Source organism: Mytilus trossulus, chromosome 2, assembly GCF_036588685.1.
Source record: "Mytilus trossulus isolate FHL-02 chromosome 2, PNRI_Mtr1.1.1.hap1, whole genome shotgun sequence".
NCBI lineage: Eukaryota > Metazoa > Mollusca > Bivalvia > Mytilida > Mytilidae > Mytilus > Mytilus trossulus.
The window spans coordinates 23867858-23885329 of NC_086374.1; the positions used below are offsets into that span (position 1 = coordinate 23867858).

The 17472-nt window shown below is 32.1% G+C and overlaps 1 protein-coding gene across 2 annotated transcripts; it reads left to right on the forward strand.

The window, feature by feature from the left end:
- Positions 1-1044: 1044 nt before the first annotated feature.
- On the forward strand, positions 1045-8359 carry LOC134706788 (uncharacterized protein C1orf131 homolog). Of its 2 annotated transcripts, none has more exons than XM_063566062.1 (7): positions 1045-1150; positions 2337-2483; positions 5088-5464; positions 6122-6286; positions 7296-7382; positions 7683-7729; positions 8222-8359. In XM_063566062.1, the coding sequence occupies exons 2-7, from the start codon at positions 2432-2434 to the stop codon at positions 8340-8342; spliced, it is 849 nt and encodes a 282-aa protein (XP_063422132.1). In that variant the 5' UTR covers positions 1045-1150; positions 2337-2431; the 3' UTR covers positions 8343-8359. The 2 variants fall into 2 exon arrangements, with proteins under 2 accessions (XP_063422132.1, XP_063422133.1); XM_063566063.1 differs by having other exon boundaries at positions 1061-1079.
- The last annotated feature ends 9113 nt before the right edge of the window (positions 8360-17472 follow it).

Sequence of the window (17472 nt, forward strand, 5' to 3'; positions counted from 1 at the left end):
TTTCTTTGAAACAGGGTTGCTGTTTACAATAGTCCATGCAAAACATTGGGCGATCTAAGGTTCAACGGCAGGGCTAGCAGAACTTAATCCACACGCGACACCAGTCGTGTTGCATATGTTACACAAAAAAACGGGAATATGAAGTCTAATTCGGTATGTTTCATTTGACTAAATGATAACGGGATTGATGTTACAACCATTGCAACATATCCAGCGTCATCTGTCAAACAAGTATTCCATATATAACGGTCTTCGAAGCGATTATTTCAACTCATAAACTTGGAACTTTTGGTTAAATAGCTTCTTTGTAGCAACCCTATATCAAGGACTGCAGTTAAGCTACCTCTACTGACTTTTGTCCCTGGTCTTCCTACAAAGAAACTTTACTAACAGTTGTTCTTTGTGACTTTTCATTATTTGACCAGGAATAGAGTTACTGTAATCATTTCAAACAGATTTCTGGTGTAAAGTGCACGTTATATTTTGTCTTTAATTTCTAGCTTATAGCTGTGATCTTCTTTGTAAGTTACAATAACAGCAATGCATGCATAACGTTACTCATGTCTCCTTTTCCGCGAATGGTGGGGGAATAGAATCAACACATTCGCTTCAACATCCTACTCTGTCAAAACTCTTTCTGAGAGCAGCGTGTTTTTTCACTACATTCGATGCATGACTTCTCCGATTTGAAATAATATATCTTCTTCTGTACATAAATGACAAGTAATAGTACCAGCCATTCTTGCTTTTGCACGCATCTGAAGTATGTACAGTGTACATCAGTGTCGAACACTGAACAAGTTCGACTAGGGTAGCATATATAAGTAATGACCGACCAACATTAAGACAAATGATAAGTTCTACTGCTAATAGATAATGTGTTTATTGGGTTTTTTTTCTCAATATAGTGCTAATAAATGAAATTATTACTTGTTTTAGCTGATTATATTTTCACTCTTCATAATAATCGGTACTACAATCGTTATGTATTGCACTCTAGGACGAGATTGTAAAGGTACGAGTTGACATAAGCTCGTGTAGATGGCGTTATTTTCAAGATGTCTGCGCCCATGTAAAAAGTATTTATTGTGAATTAAGGTTAACAACAACTATCAAGATTAACAGCGAATTATACCGCTGCTGGTAGATTGTAAGTCAGTAAGGGTATCATGGTCAATACATATCATTTCGTCTAGAAGTTCTGTAGGCAGCATTGTTGTAAACAAAGCAATATAATGACTGTTCTCTAAAAAGTTCTCTTCTGGAATACTGACGAATACGAATACGAAAAAAGTTTTATTGTTTCGGTTCAGATATACATGTACTATCTTACGAGCTTTTCATCGAATAAAAAAACAACACATTAGACGCACAACACATTACATGCAGACCAGTTATATTACATTAACAACAAAGCCATATTGAAGTACATGCTAAATAGATATAGGGAGATGTGGTATGAGTGCCAATGAAACAACTCTCCATCCAAGTAACAATTTTTAAAAGTAAACCATTATAGATCAAGGTACAGTCTTCAACACATAGCCTTGGCTCATACCAAACAGCATGCATTACCAAAAAATAAGCCCATGTTCATGATATTCAAAATTTAAAAAAATATAATTAAAATTTACATGTAGAGCAATTACTAAAGTATGAAAAAGCTTATTAGAATAGAACAAGTCGTTGGAATATTGTATACCTAAAGTAAAAGAAGAAGAAAGAAGAGCATTACATAGACCTAGAATTATTCCCCAACCAGCCAGCAGACTTGAACTTTGACTATCATCATGATCATAAAAAGAACTAAAATTTGGTCGATCACATGTATGAGCCAATGTACAGATTAACATAATTTAACAGAGAATTACAAAATAAAATAAAAATGTACAAAGGAATATGATTCCCCACAACATACATGTATCAGTGAAATATCTTGCTTTTTTTCTCCTATGGTCAATGATGGTACATGTAGTTGCTGATAAATTATTTATAGAAATTAAGTTTTGATTTATCATTCATTTTAAACATGCAGAAGCACAATTGACACACATTTTTCATGTTAAGGCCTTTTAAAGCTGTTGATATGGTTAAAGTTTTTATACAATCTCAAAAATTTATGAAAATCAGACAAATGCTAAGAACCACAACACACAGCCATAGTTTGAATTTGGGTCGGGAGTTATTTACTGTTCTATGGTCACATATATATATGACCCTTTTTTAACAAGGAAAATTGAAAAGCTTGAGCTGGGGCATTTGTGTCCTTGGATACATTCTTCTTTTTATTTTTATATTTTTTTTGTGATTGATTGTCATTCAAAATTAATTTACAGATCGGACAAGTTCTTAGTCTCTCTGCGTTCAATTTGTTTTACTGGGAATCATTTTGTACAGTGGTGAATATTTTATGAAGTTGAAGTGAAGGAGAATGGCTGATGAGAATATCACAAACAGTCTTCTGAAAAGGTTACATGATTACAGTAAGTAGTATAATACAAAAAAATGTTTATAACAATGATTAGATGATTGATTTAAAATCTCAACAAATCTATAAACAATATGCAACACCAATCTACAAAACCTAAAAAAATACTAAATCCTATCTTACCTCAATGACAAATACACAACATGTGTGTTTTCACAACAGAAAACTCCCCCAAATGATGTTGCTTTTGTGTGTAAATCACATTTTATAAACTTAATGATTGCAGATTGACATGTATAAGGTATTAACAATTCAATAAGAAAACCAACATATAGATAATTTGTTCTACCACAAGACTCTACATTCATATTTCTGTTTACTGTACACATGTACATTTATTTCAACCATAGATGAATGATTTGAAATATTCATTCTTCTTAATACAGAAATAACATAAGTGACCTCACAAACAATAATGTGTTGCTTGTTCTGTAAAATTCTACATTAAATACAAACATTTTTATCAATTATCAAAACTGGCATTTAATTTGTTGTAACTGTGAAACTACCCACTTTTTGAGTTAAGTGAATCAAAGTAAATACTTAAACAAAATAACAAAAGAACCTTTTTATTACATTCAATCTAAGTCTCTCTCCTTATGAAAACAATTAACATCTACCATTTACACAAATACTCCGCAATATCTAAACACAACTTTATTTCATAGATAAAAAAGGCTAACATATTCGTAAATATAGATATCTAGTTTTAGCAAAGGATAACTTTTTCCTTGTGAAAGAATGTTATTTCAACAATTTTCTTTAAGAAAGGCTGGTAAGGCCACACCAATTTGATTCCTTGTTCGCTGGACCCGCCCGCACCTATTTTTTCAAAACAGAATTTTTTTATTTTTTTATATTCCCGCTTCCCGCATCCGGAAATGTCATCATGTCCATTTCCCGCACCGTTGTTTTTGTAAATATTATAAAAAGATATCAACATTTGTTTTAAAATCACAGTCTAACCTGTATATAACGACTTTAAACATAAAATCACCCCACCACAAGGTGCAAATATCTGTGAGAATATTTGCTTCAGCATGAAACCTATTTATCCAAAGAGGGAGTGCTCCGATATAAATTTATAACAGCGCGGAAATACCTGTATTAAAAGAACAAACAATTGGTTTCTTTCCCCCTTACTTATATTCCCTATCAAAACATGTTCGCTGTTAGAATAAAGTACGTAGAACTTCTGAAGGATTTGCCTTCAACTGAAATTATATTGTATGCTGGCGAAACAAAACTATCTACATGTATAGCCACTGCATGTTTATGCACCTGTCCTGATTGATTCAGGGGCCTGTTGTTTAGCAGTTATCGTTTGTTGATGTTGTTCATAATTTGGTATTTTCCTGTTCCGAAATATATATATAAATTAGACCGTTGGTTTTCCTGTTCGAATTGTGTACGCTAATAATTTTGGGGTCCTTTATAGCTAGCTGTTTAATCTGTATCAAAGCCCTGTGTAAAAGGCCGTACTTCGACCTGTGTTTGTTATTATCAGGTTGAGAACAACCCTCCCTCAGATAAGGGGTCATTTTATTGATGTAGAAAAGAAAACAGAAATACCAAGGATTTGTATAGTTCTTCTATACAAAACCTTTGAAAACATAGAATTTTGTACTCAAAAAGAGGAGAGTTGCATCATATTTTAAACAACTTGTTCTAAAAGAGGGGTTCACTTATTTTGAATAATATTAAACTGTTAAAGTAGATGTGTTAACATGGTTAAAGTCCAGGAATATTACAAAATTCTTGGGCATGTTTTGACCATTTAATACCAGATAGATATATAGTTCTTTGAGAAAATATGAGCTCTTTTATACAAACAAATATATTATAAATTATATTGATCCCTCATAAAAACATGTAAAAGGGATATGTATAACATTAAGGGGTTGCCCCCAAACTGATTATGACTTGAATGGAGAATTGTCTCAATGTCATTCACACACACATAGACCAGATGTAACTATTTCTTGGTGAACAGGGAAAAAAATACATCAGAAATTAAAGAAATGTCAACGTACAAGTGATAAATCAAGTTTTAATATTGTCAAAATCTACTTTTTAATGTTTACAAAAAAAAATTATAATCGCTCGCCTTTTCTTTTTAAGCTTCGCCTCAAAAATTTGCAAATTAAATATTTTTTTATTAAAATTTTCAAATCGCTCGCTCGCCCCATATTTTGGAGTCCAAAAATCCGTAGAACAAGAAATTAAATTGGTTTGGCCTAATTGAACAATTTCCTATGAAACTGATATCAGCAAGATGTCTTTATAGGGGACCTGGGGTTACTTTTTATTTGCAATAGTAATGAAACAACATTTCTTCAATTTTTTTTCAATTAACACTGTTAATAGATGCAATCTAACTCTTTTAGAATATCCCATCACACTTAATTATTACATAAGAAGATGTGGTATGATTGCAAATTACACTGCAATAAGACAGCAGCACTGTTTTCATCACTTTTAGTTGAAAACATTTTATAATTGAATGATATTGTATAGAAATATTAGTTCAGCTGGTTCAAATTTTTTTCATGCCATGACTATCTAGTGCAAAGTTAACTTGTGTATTTTCAATTTCCAGATGAAAGCTTGCTGGATGAAAGTTTCAATAAGAAACAAAAGAGAAAGAAAAAACAAAGAGCAGATGAGGATGATTTAGATAAAGATTCATCAAACAGTAAAGGTAACAGACGACAAAAGAAAAAGGAAAGGAAGAAACAGAAGAAAGAACTTTTACTGAATCCAAGAGTAAATGAAAATATTAAGAATGAAGACATATGTAAATTAACAGGACAAAAAAGAACTCTCTTTGAAATGAAAAATGAACTTGGGTTAAACGAATTAGAAGAGAAGTTAGAATCTGAAAAACAATCTATCTCACAGAAAAATAAAAATGGAAAACCCACAATGGGTCCTGAGGTTGTTGTGTATGAAAATCCTAGCAAACGAAAAAGAAAGGTACATTATAATATATGTGTTATAATATATGTATGATATATATTATGTCTTTAGAATTTAACTCAAATATTTATTTATTGGGACAATAGAATTGTTAGATTTTTTTATCAAATTTTAGGGTAAACTATAACAGACTAAGCCTTATAGAAGGAGTGATAAACTGCTTAAGCTCTGTCTGTCCTTGTCTACTTTCCAAGTTATCTCTATTGTATGTAACCATATTTGACTAGATTTATTCCAAAGCAAATAGACATATTAACCCTGCCACTTTATGGATGAATGTGCCTGTACTAAGTCAAGAACCTGTAATTTAGTGGTTACCATTTGTTGTTGGGTTTCATATTTGTTTTTTTGTTTGCTGTAAATTAATAGTTTTCTCGTTTGATTTGTTTTTCCATTTGTGATTTCGGGGCCTAATATAGCTGACTATGCTGTATGGGCTTTCTTCATTGTTGAAAGCCATATGATGACCTATAGCTGTTAATTTCTGTGTCACTTTGGTCTCTTGTTGAGAATTGTCTCTCATTGACTATCATATATACCACATCTTCTTTTTTATACATACGTTGTTTAATTCAAAAGAACATAAATTGAAAGAATAATCTGTATTACAAATACTTATTAATAAGCATGTCTTCAATTAATTTTTTTTTGTAGAATAAAGGATTAGGAAAACATACAGGAATGAAGGATGGTAACTCAGATGAAGAATTTGACATGAAGAGAGCAAGATTTGAAGTCAGAAAATTTGGTATAAAAGGTTTTGAAGGAAATAAAAAAGATGAAGCCATGGTGGCTCTCCTTGTACAGCTAGGAGCCAAGGTATTGTAGGGACATCATATTGAGGTTAAAAACGAAATATAAGCTGAAAAATTCACTTTAAAACTGGAAATTTAGGATCATTTATCAGTTATCTCCCCTGAAACTGTACTCCTGAATTGACATTTATCATTTTATACTATACATGGATGTGCATGTATAGTACATTACCAGGACTACAAGGATAATATTTGTTAGATGTCCTACACTAAAAAGTCTTTTATTTCATCTGTTTATACTACCCATTCATTTAATAATTTTTCAACAAAGATTAAATTCAATTGTTATTACCTGTTTGTTTAGAACTTCTTCATGGTACTTTGGTAATGGACCAAAATTTTGTAAAATAGAACATGACACAATTACAAATCAGATGAGTTTCAAAAGAACTGGTTTGTTCATTTTGAATAGAGACAGATATTTGTATTTTGTCAAGGTTGTTACCTACATTTTCATGGCATTTTAATATGGCAGAAGAAGTAGTTAAACATTTGCAAATGGTGGAAGGAGAATTTCTGGAAAAATATCAAGAAACTCTTTCAGGAAATATTTTAGTGGTTTTTTTTTAATTTACAATTGCTAAATATTGAGAATTGACTTAATATATAAATTTGAGAAAAATTACAACTCAAAAATTTCTTTAAAATTATTTATGAATGGTCACCAAATTTTTCATTATCAGTACCAGAGGCAGATTGTCCCTCCTGTCCCAGTTTAGCTGTAATTATTTTTTTATTGATCATATTTTGGGGATCACTGAAGCATGCCTCTTATGCAGTCAGTGGGCCCACACCTAAGAACAATTCTGAAATCACTACCAAAACAAGAGCAGATCATGTTTCCTGGGTTGATTGCAAATTCAAAAAGTTCATATTTTTTAAATATTTTAACTTTCTCAACTGGAACCAGTTTGTTCAAGAAGTTTATGTTTGCTTGCAAGACATGATGACTGGATACAAATTTCTTAGGAGCATTATGAAAACTTAAAGAACCTTAATTTCTTGTGTTTCAGCCACCAAAGAACAAGTTTTACAATTATAAAGAGTTTATTACAATGAAAAAAACTGAGAAGGCAAACGAGAAAATACAGAGAGAAATAGTAAGTAAAAAATCAACATCTCTTAATTCAATGTATTTCAAAATGATAATAAATTTAGTATTGGTCAGTTTATAAATTTTGATTTTATCTTAAGTATAGATTTGTTCAAAAAATAAGAACTAGCAAGGAAACCCCATTCTGAATAAATACTGTTTGTTTTCCTTTTATGTTTAAATTCCTTCTTTTTATGCTTCTGAATATTAAGATTTCTCAAACTTGTTAATTTTTTAGAAAACTGCTGTGCATTGAATAATGCCATTATTATCTAGTGTCATAAGCATAAACCTCATTTCCTTACAGGACAGAAGCTTAGGGTATAAAGTCGCACCAAACAGAGGCAAAAGAAGGTATGGTTACAGTGTATCTAAAGGAAAGGTTACATCGATTCATGTTGAAGTAAAACAAATGTATTCAACATGTTAGACATAAAAACGTTAAATGATTATAAACATTATTCTTGAAAACAAATTTTAGAGATTTACCTCAAAACAAAAATACTGAGCAAGACAAGATCTTCAAATACATCACAGCCGAAATTCTACTGAGATATTGTGGCACCAAATCGCCTTACACTATGCGGATGCACTTGACTTCGCTAACTACATTAAAAGCACTAGACCACTTCCTCAAATTTACAATTTTTTTGATAAAGTTGAAACTCAAGGCCATATTTAGCCTAAAGTGAAAATTGTCCTCTATGAAATGTTATTTTCTTAACAAGTGAATTATTTTAAATGAAATTGTCTCAATAGGAGAAATACAATATCTTATTTGATACACTGTTGGAATCTACATTCATTTTGATGAAATGTACATAACCATGCTTTTTTAATTTTTAGACAAAAAGACAGGAATGATGTGGGTGGCTATGTGGATGGACAGGTTGGAAAGTTTAAAGATGGAGTACAGTTTGTTAAAAAAGCTGATCTTAAGGGATTTGCTAGTAAAAGAAAAAAATAAAAGTATAAAATTTTAAATTTTATTCAGTTATCTGACCAACAACCGCAGACAAGTTACAGGACAACATGTATAAAAAATTAAAGGTTTTCAATGTTTTATAACATTTATAATCTTCATTACCACACTGGGTATTCAAACTCGAATCAATGGAGAGATCCACATCCTCAGGAGCAATAATATGAACATTATAAATGGATAAAATCCTTCATGGGAATTTTATGGAGATTTTGCTTACCCACTATTGGAACATTATATGTCACTAACCCTCACTCAGTCATGGTACATTGACTTTGAAATGTTGGCAAAATTTAGATGCAAAATATAAAACAAGATCTGTTACTAACCATGATTAATTGGTCAGTAATCAGCTGAAAGAGAATGAGAAATTATGTGTATAAAGTAGTCACAAAAACACTGCACTCTGAGGAAAATGCAAAATGGACAGTCCCCTCACCAATGGGAAAATCAAAAGCACAAACACATCAAACATAGTTATATAGGGAAAGGATTCACTGAAACACAGAAATCTTGATAATTTTGTTTCAGAGGTCAATTAACAGTGCAAAGAGACTATGTAACAACGTATTAGATTTTAGCTAGAGAAATTTATTTATTACTGAAAAATCTTTTGTGGTAATATTCTTTACAAAGCACAAAAATGAAAGTATTCACCTCAAAAGCTAACAAAACCTTTAAACAGACATACTTAGAATGGATATAGTTACGATACTATTGTCAGGTTATTAAAGATTACATATTTTGGCTGTAATATTGATTCACTTATTGGGTCTTTGCATCGGAATAAACACATTTATTCTAAAACTAGTTGTTGGCATGACACAAGTTATGTTCTCATATATTTTATGATGGTATAATACTTAACCCCTCACAGGAGGAATTGTGTTTGATATTCATATGATGAAAACATAATCTTTCAATCAGTTTAATTGAGGTCTGGAACTGGCATGTTAGTAACTGCTAGTAGTCTTGTTATTTATGTATTATTGTCATTTTGTTAAGTTTCTTTTGTTACCTTTTCTGAAATCCGACTCGGACTTCTCTTAAACTGAGTTTTACTGTACGTATTGTTGTGTGTTTGTTTTTTCTACATTGGTTAGTGATATAGGGATAGGGTTGAGATCTCAAAAAATCATGTTAAACCCTGCCACATTTTTGGGCCTGTCCAAAGTCAGGAACCTTTGACCTTTATTAGTCTTGTATGATTTTTAATTTTAGTTTCTTGTGTATAATTTAGAGTTATGTTGACGTCCAGTATCACTGAACTAGTACATATTTGTTAAGAGGTCAGCTGAATGACACCTCCAGGTGCAGGAGTTTCTCGATGCATTGAAGACCCATTGGTGGCCTGTGGCTGTTGTCTGCCCTATGGTCAGGTTGTTGTCTCTTTGACACATTACCCATTTCCATTCTAAATTTCATTCTTCTATTGGAATGATATTAAAATAAGTTTTCACGCTGATAAACACTGCTCTTAATTTTTTAACTTTTTATTTTTTTGTTAAATGTGAAATTAGTTCAAAAAAATGATGTAAACTCTAAATTGATTGACACAGAGAAGTTTGTATTTATGGCCCATTCAGCAGAATGATAGAATTATCCCTGAAATGCAATACATATGTAAAAGGCAACAGTAGTATACTGCTGTACGAAATTCATAAATCGATTGAGAAAAAAAACCAAATCCGGGTTACAAACTAAAACTGAGGGAAAGGCATCAAATGTAAGAGAACTACGACACAACATTAAAATGTAACGCACACAGAAACGAACTATAATATAACAATGGTCATTTTCCTGACACTAATGGCAATGTTAAATATAACATTAAAATGACAACATTACATGAAAGGACTACAATACAAATAAATGGGGGAAAATATAGGACAGGGAAACACGAATAATAGCAAACAAAAGGTACCAGGTCTAAACTTTAATACACCAGACGTGTGTTTTGTCCACACAAGACTAGCCAGTGATGCTCAGATGAAAAAAGTTTGAAAGCCAAAACAAGTACAAAGTGGAAGAGCACTGAGGACCAAAAGTTCCAAAAAGTTGTGACCAATACGGCTAGGGTTTTCTGCCTGGGATAAGAACATCCTTATTATTTAGAATAATTCATACTTTTGCAATCAGAAAATTACTATATACTAGATTTACATGATAAAACCGAAGTGGTGACTAACTACAGAATAAAAATGGATACATTTCATACAGCATTCTAAATACCAGCACATAAAAATACATAGCCGAGTTAGCCAAAGCCAGTTCAACGGACAAAGTGTCGTAAAATGTTTCAAGCATATTATTACACCTGTATCAAACTACTAATCATATATTATCAGCACACATTTCTTCAAATAACAAAAACATTTAAGATTTGGCATAAAACCACCAGAAATCAGGTAACAACAGGTTAGACATAAACATTGGTAGTTAATTTATTGAATTGGTACTTTCTACTTTAACCTGATCAGTAGATAACAAATGGTGAAGAAAAAAACAACAAAAATAAAAGGAAAAGTACAGAAGTGTTTATTAACAATGTTATAGACCAAAGAAATATACGGTATCAACAATGCTCCCCTAACTGAATACAGACTCCAAGAACCCAATCAGCTAATATGAAAACATGCTGCCTAGAAGCTCCCTTATATATTTCAGGTGCAGTGCAGGGAGACATTATTGTGTGTCATATTATAAACTATTAAATATTTTTATTGCCAGATGATAAAGATCAGTGTAATTCAAGACAAGCTTCAATATATTTTGTGAGCAGTATAATTCCTCTTCATCTTATTGAAAATTTCAACAAGCTATGCATATAATTTGTACATACTTATAAATATTAATACATCCCATAATAGCTTTATGAACACGTTGACTTGTTTTTGAAAAGTAATGAACTTGAATTGCAATTTATTCTCTGGCATCACTGTGTAAATCAGGATGTAACTGTGTTTGCAGGTAGATATATATGCACTAAACATAACTCCTAATACTTCCAATGTATATGTCAATATACACAAATGAACTTACAATAAGGGTTATTATCCAGTATGCTTTAGTTTTGTCATTTTTGCAAGCTAGTTAGGACATTAGTAAGTGCAATGTGACAATCAAATTTAACTTGATATATGTAATGACCAACCCAGAATTAAAGGGTGCAGTTATTACTTGAGACTTTTTTATTTTCATATTTTGAGTGGGAGCCTCGGTGTCACTCTGAGTGGTCTAAGTAGTCAAGTCTAAGTAGTCAAACTGCTGTATCACTACTAAGCATGTCAACACTGAGGTTGTGAATTCGAATTCAACACGTGGCATGTGGGATTGACTTTAATTAATCTTAATTGACTAGGATTGTCAGTTTTCCTACTGACCTTCTTTCAATTAATCGGTCGCAATCAACTTTCTGATTATTCTGCTAAAATGTGTTGCGCATGAAGTAAGAAATAAAACTGACATATACATTTTTGTGAAAGGTAATATCCTAAATACAGGTGCTCTTTAAAATCAGTATTTTGTTACCCGAGCCTTGAAGCATTCAAGTCTCGGGCGGTGATAGTGGGAAGTGGTAAAGCATTCCATTCCCGTATTGATTTTTGGTAAATTGACATTTTCCTCGTGTCTGCTTTACAAAGTGAAACCTGGTTACATCAAGTACTAGTTGCTCTTGATGCTCGGCTTATTGGAACTAGCTTATATGTTGCATCTATATTAACAATACCATTAATGATTTTGTACAGATCCTTGTTGTAGATCTTCTCTCTTCTAATTGCTGCCACTCCAGTTGTTTTATCATGTCAACCGATGATGTGTTACGATAATTGTTGGTAACATATCTAGCTCTCTGCGTTGTACCATCTCAACTTTCTTCGTGTTGTTTTGTTGGTGGGGTCCAAACTGCGCTTGCGTATTCTAGTGTAGGTCTTACTCATGACTTGTATGCATTTTCTTTCAGTTGGTTTTTGTTGATGTTTAAATTTCGTTTTAGGAACCCAATAGCTGTATTTGCTTTTTGACAGATGATTGGTACTCCAATTTAAGTCTGATCTGATGGTTACTCCACGATAATTTGCAGATAAAACTCTCTCAAGTACCTTGCCGTATAGGATGTTATCTTTGGTAATGGGATTTCTTTTCTTGCTTATGCATGACCCATCGTTGTTCCCAATCTGATAATTTATTCAAGCCCTCTTGCAGTGTTGTGGTATCTGCATCTGTTGTTATTGTGAGGTAAATGATAGTGTCTACGGCAAACAATCTTGTACTAGATGGATCACCCTCTGGCATATCATTTATGTAGAATAGGAAAAGAGCGAGACCTAATACTGAATCATGTGGCAGACCTGATTCAACATCAATGAGGCCAGAGTTTACTCCTTCAACCTCTAATGACTGTTGTCTCCCTCTTAGGAAACTAAGGATCCATCTGTTGGTTCTACCCTCAATCCTGTATGACCTTAGCCTATAGATTTTTTTCGTTTCAATTTGTTTTTGACCTTGAAAAAAAAATAATGTTTGTTTCAAACTCATCTGCCACTACTAGTATTTGTAATGCTTAAATTGAAAGACAAAACATGAGAAATCTGTTTGCTTTCCTTCATCTAGGTTTTGTGTTATATCATTTATGAACTCTATGAGTTCAGTTTCGCATGATATTTTTTGGCAAAACCCATGCTGCATAGGATGTAGGATGTTATGTGTATTTGAGTGGGATACGATGTAGCTGGTATTTATGTGTTCTATGATTTAGCAGGCTATACACATATTAAGAAAGTTAACGGTTGTTTTCTGCCTCATACTTTTGACCTTTTTTAAAGATAGAACAAACGTTGGCCAATTTCTGGTCTGTTGGTAATTCTACAGATTCATACGAATTTTGAGAGATCATACTGAATATTGGTGCTTCTTTGGTGGCTAGTTCGTTTAGAACATAGCCGTAATTTGGTCCGGACCACCTGTCTTGTATTGTCAATTTTTCATTATGTCATTAAATGTAAAGTTAACTTCTGTCATAGATGAATAATTTTTTTTAAATGATCCACGTCTATCTTGGAACTCTAGGTTTGAAAAGCTTGTTCTTTCAGACTGGAACTGCTGATTAAGTATATTTGCTTTATCTTAAAGGACCTGAATGCAGTAGACGATCTGTTTTCAGTGGTGAAACCTCATTTTCACCACTTCATTCGTGCATAATAAATGTCCAGAAACTCTTCATATAGTCATGATATTCGCTGATGTTAACTTCTGGTGTAGTTACAATAGATTCCACGTACTTTCAGTATGACCTCCTCAAACCTTGTTGTACCTGGCGCTTGACTGATTTGTATTTCTCAGATTTGTTTTTGTCATAAGATTTCTTCTTATTCTTTCGGGTGAGTCGTTTGAGATCTCAAGATATCCACGGTGGGCCGTCCTTGGTTCTTGCCTGTTTATGCGGAATATTCAAATTGACGTTTTTCCTTAACTTGTTTTAAATACTATCCATCCTTTATTAGAGACATATATATACAATGTATGATTTGTCTCTGCTTTTATGCTGTGGTGGGACTATCATAATAGTTCCAGTATTATGTTAATTGTATTTCTCTTCCTGAAAAGACATAAAATTATTGACACTGGACAATATGCAAGCAATAAATTTAAGCAATTAATCCGGTAGCACTGTAATGAAAATGTCAGAGTTGACTTCTTTTCCACAGACGCTTGTCTCTGAAATAAAACACTATATACCTTATGTGTTATATTAAAGTATATGGTAACAATTTTTCAGAGACAAGAACCTGTGTTTTTTTCTATGTACATGGAACTAAGAGTTCCATGTACGTTTAACTGACCCAGTAACGTGACAGTAATTACATTCCGCTCACTTGATTGCTTGAAGAATGTCTTCATAATTGTAGAAATGCTACTACTAGTATATGCAATTTGTTGTATCTTAATATCATTTTTTCACCATCATGCGTTAATAGAAGATTCATCATGGGTAAATGTATGCATATAATTCTATCTCACTTTCCACAAGTGAGTAACAGTTGGATCACTTTCATGTCTTTTTCTTATATACAAAGCAAATTCTGATCTAGTTCGTCACGTTAAGATTGAGGTTCTGAGCCACTTTTTACAAAAAAGAAACTTAAGTCATTATTAACATGCCAGTTTATAATATACGATCAATTCTAAATTAATCGTAAGATATGTTTGGTGAAAAGCGTAGCTGGACTATACAGTTTTAAGTCTGTTTTCCTTAAACTGTGAACAACAGGTCAACTATATTTGTTGTATGGAAGTATTGTAAGCTGTACATGTCTGCCTGGCATGGTTCACCTGACCTTGACCTTACTTCGATAGTTCATTAGTCAATCTTAAATTTTCTTGGTTAAGTCTACCTTTTAGAATCTATAAGCAATAGGTCGTCTGTATTTAGAATATTTAATGATTGTTAGGTGTACACGTATTTCTTGTCGGGTTTATATGACCTAGACCTCATTTTCTTGAATCATGATGAGTTTATATGATGGATGTAGTAAAACTTTAAATCTAAAACTATCAACATAATATCAATGATTAGTAAATCAGGCGAGACATTTCAGCCTGGGCACTCTTGTTTTTTTTATTACTATTGAATCGTTTTGTCCTAAAGAAATGAACCAATGAAAATCTCAGAAAGTTCGATTGACCTAGAGAATTTGCAAGAACCTGTGTCAGTCAATAAACACAATTACGTTTATTTGTCTTAAAATAAACCATTTGATCGAGTTCCCATTTTGATGTGTGCAGCTAAGCAAAAGGAAATGGGATTTGACACATACGTAATCAATATTAACTTGTATATCAATTCTGAATGAATAATGAGGAGCTATCGCACTACAATCATTAAATCTTTTTGGTTAGACATGCAAATCTCATCGGTATTACCTTTTACACTCATTTATTATTTGCAAGTTTTTTATTTCTTATTGAGATGTGAAAAGGCTTTGTCAGTTTCTTTACGAGTAAGTGGTTATATTTTTGAATATGTTTGCTTGTAAATATGTAGGACTCAAATCTTTGGTGGGTTCCAGATCTATGGCATATTCCTTTATATGGGAAATATTCCAAATCTGTCGCATTTTTTTTTTAAATCCTGAACTATGTCAAGTTTTGTAATTTCCGAATCTATGGCTGACTTGTATTGTTTCAAAACCTATGTCAGATTTTGTTAAAATGTAGAACAAGGCAGGATATATACGGTCAATTGTTTATCTTAAGGTGATTTGGGCGTCTTAATTAAAATCCATAGTATTTTTTGATAATTTGTCAAAACGAAGTTTTTATTATTCTTATTTTCTCTTAAAAATATAATAAAAAGTATGGGTCACCGGACTTTTTTCACGCTACAGGTTGTGCAAAATTGTTACATTTTGTATAGATTATGCATTGAAAGAAAATTTGAGTTTGTTTGATTAAAATCACCTAAACCATAGAATTTTAAGATAAATTAGGAGAAGATAGCACTTATAAAATGCTATCTGATAAGAAAAAGAAAAATGGGTCACAGAACTTGTTTTCTTGTTACATATTAAAATAAGGAAATTCACAACACTTTCTATTATAAAATTACATTATCTTAGATATATCCTCTGTAATATTATGATTATCTCCGCTTATATTTGGCAAAGTTGGAAAAAAAACGAATAAACACAATTATAGTGATGTTGTTTTGGGTTTTTTTTTGAATTTACAGCCGTAAATATGATAAAACACATAATTTTCTATATTTACATTAAAAGTCTCACACATGAATTACATACTACTCTCAAAATTGGCACATTTCATTTTAAACAAGTGGAATTGTAAGAAAAAGAAAGCGGGTCTAGACACATCTGTGTTAATGGATGACTGATCGTGCAAGGGCTGTATAGCCAGTCAAGATCGTAATGGTCAACCAAATCGTGATGGTAACCATGAAATTGCATAATTGAAGAAGTAGTATACCATATAACAATGTTTAGGATTAAAATTATGTGCTCTGGAATAATAGGCATTCCCTAAATATGTGTATGATACCTGTTTAATCCCTTTATTAAATCAACTGGTATAAATCTGATATAAATCTCTGATTTTAACAATCAAAAAAGTATATAACTATTTTTAAGAACAGTTTCGTCTACATTGACATTTGTATTACAATTCTGTATGTTTGTACTGACGATAACTTGTACATTATTCACCTACCATTCACTTACTACAAAAATAAGTTGAAGTTAGGAGACGCTGCATACACTTGGTATAATAACATAAATCTTAATATAACATTAAAAAACGATTTTCTCACGAATTTCAATATACATTTGATAATATTAGCATAAGATTTATGTTTGCATTGTTATAAACGTAATCATGTATGGAATGCGAATCATATGTTTATCAATTAAGTTAACATACGCGTATGGTATATTGCTCTTAAAAAGGCAGTATTTTGGAGCTTAATAGAAATGGAAGATCCAGATTTGTATCCCTTGAAATTAAACAATAGAAGTGTAGATATCTATAACTTAAAATACGGTGTATTCAGAATTATTCGCTGGATATCAATGTTGTTATAAATTTTCTGGAAGTATGCAAACCACGAATTTAGACGTTCGACGAAGTATTAATTTTCTAAAAAAGTGAATACAGACATTAACTGACAAATCCACGAAAAGTTCTTCCTGAAAACATAACTATTCCTCAATCTACGAAAATAAAGGAATCCCTATTATTCCAACACCACTTTAAGTTTATTATTCGAGGATTTTTAACTTTTAGTCGATGCAGGACAATGGTCGATTCGGTTTCAATGTAATATGTCATTGCAGGGGCGTATCCAATCCAGGATAAGGGTGAGGGGTTTTCAACTATATGTCGCCATTCAAATGCATTGATCGTCCAAACAAGAATGGACTCCAACCCCTTTCTGGATCCGCCATTGACTTGTATGATCCTTAGCCTCTGATTTGGATAATTAAAAACAAAATTAAACGGTAAACCTTTTTCTAAAGTAAAGAATGTGTGTCTACTAACTCGTATATAATTTGTACAGCCGAGTAGTTAACCTTACAATGTTTTCAATAACTTGCAATACTTA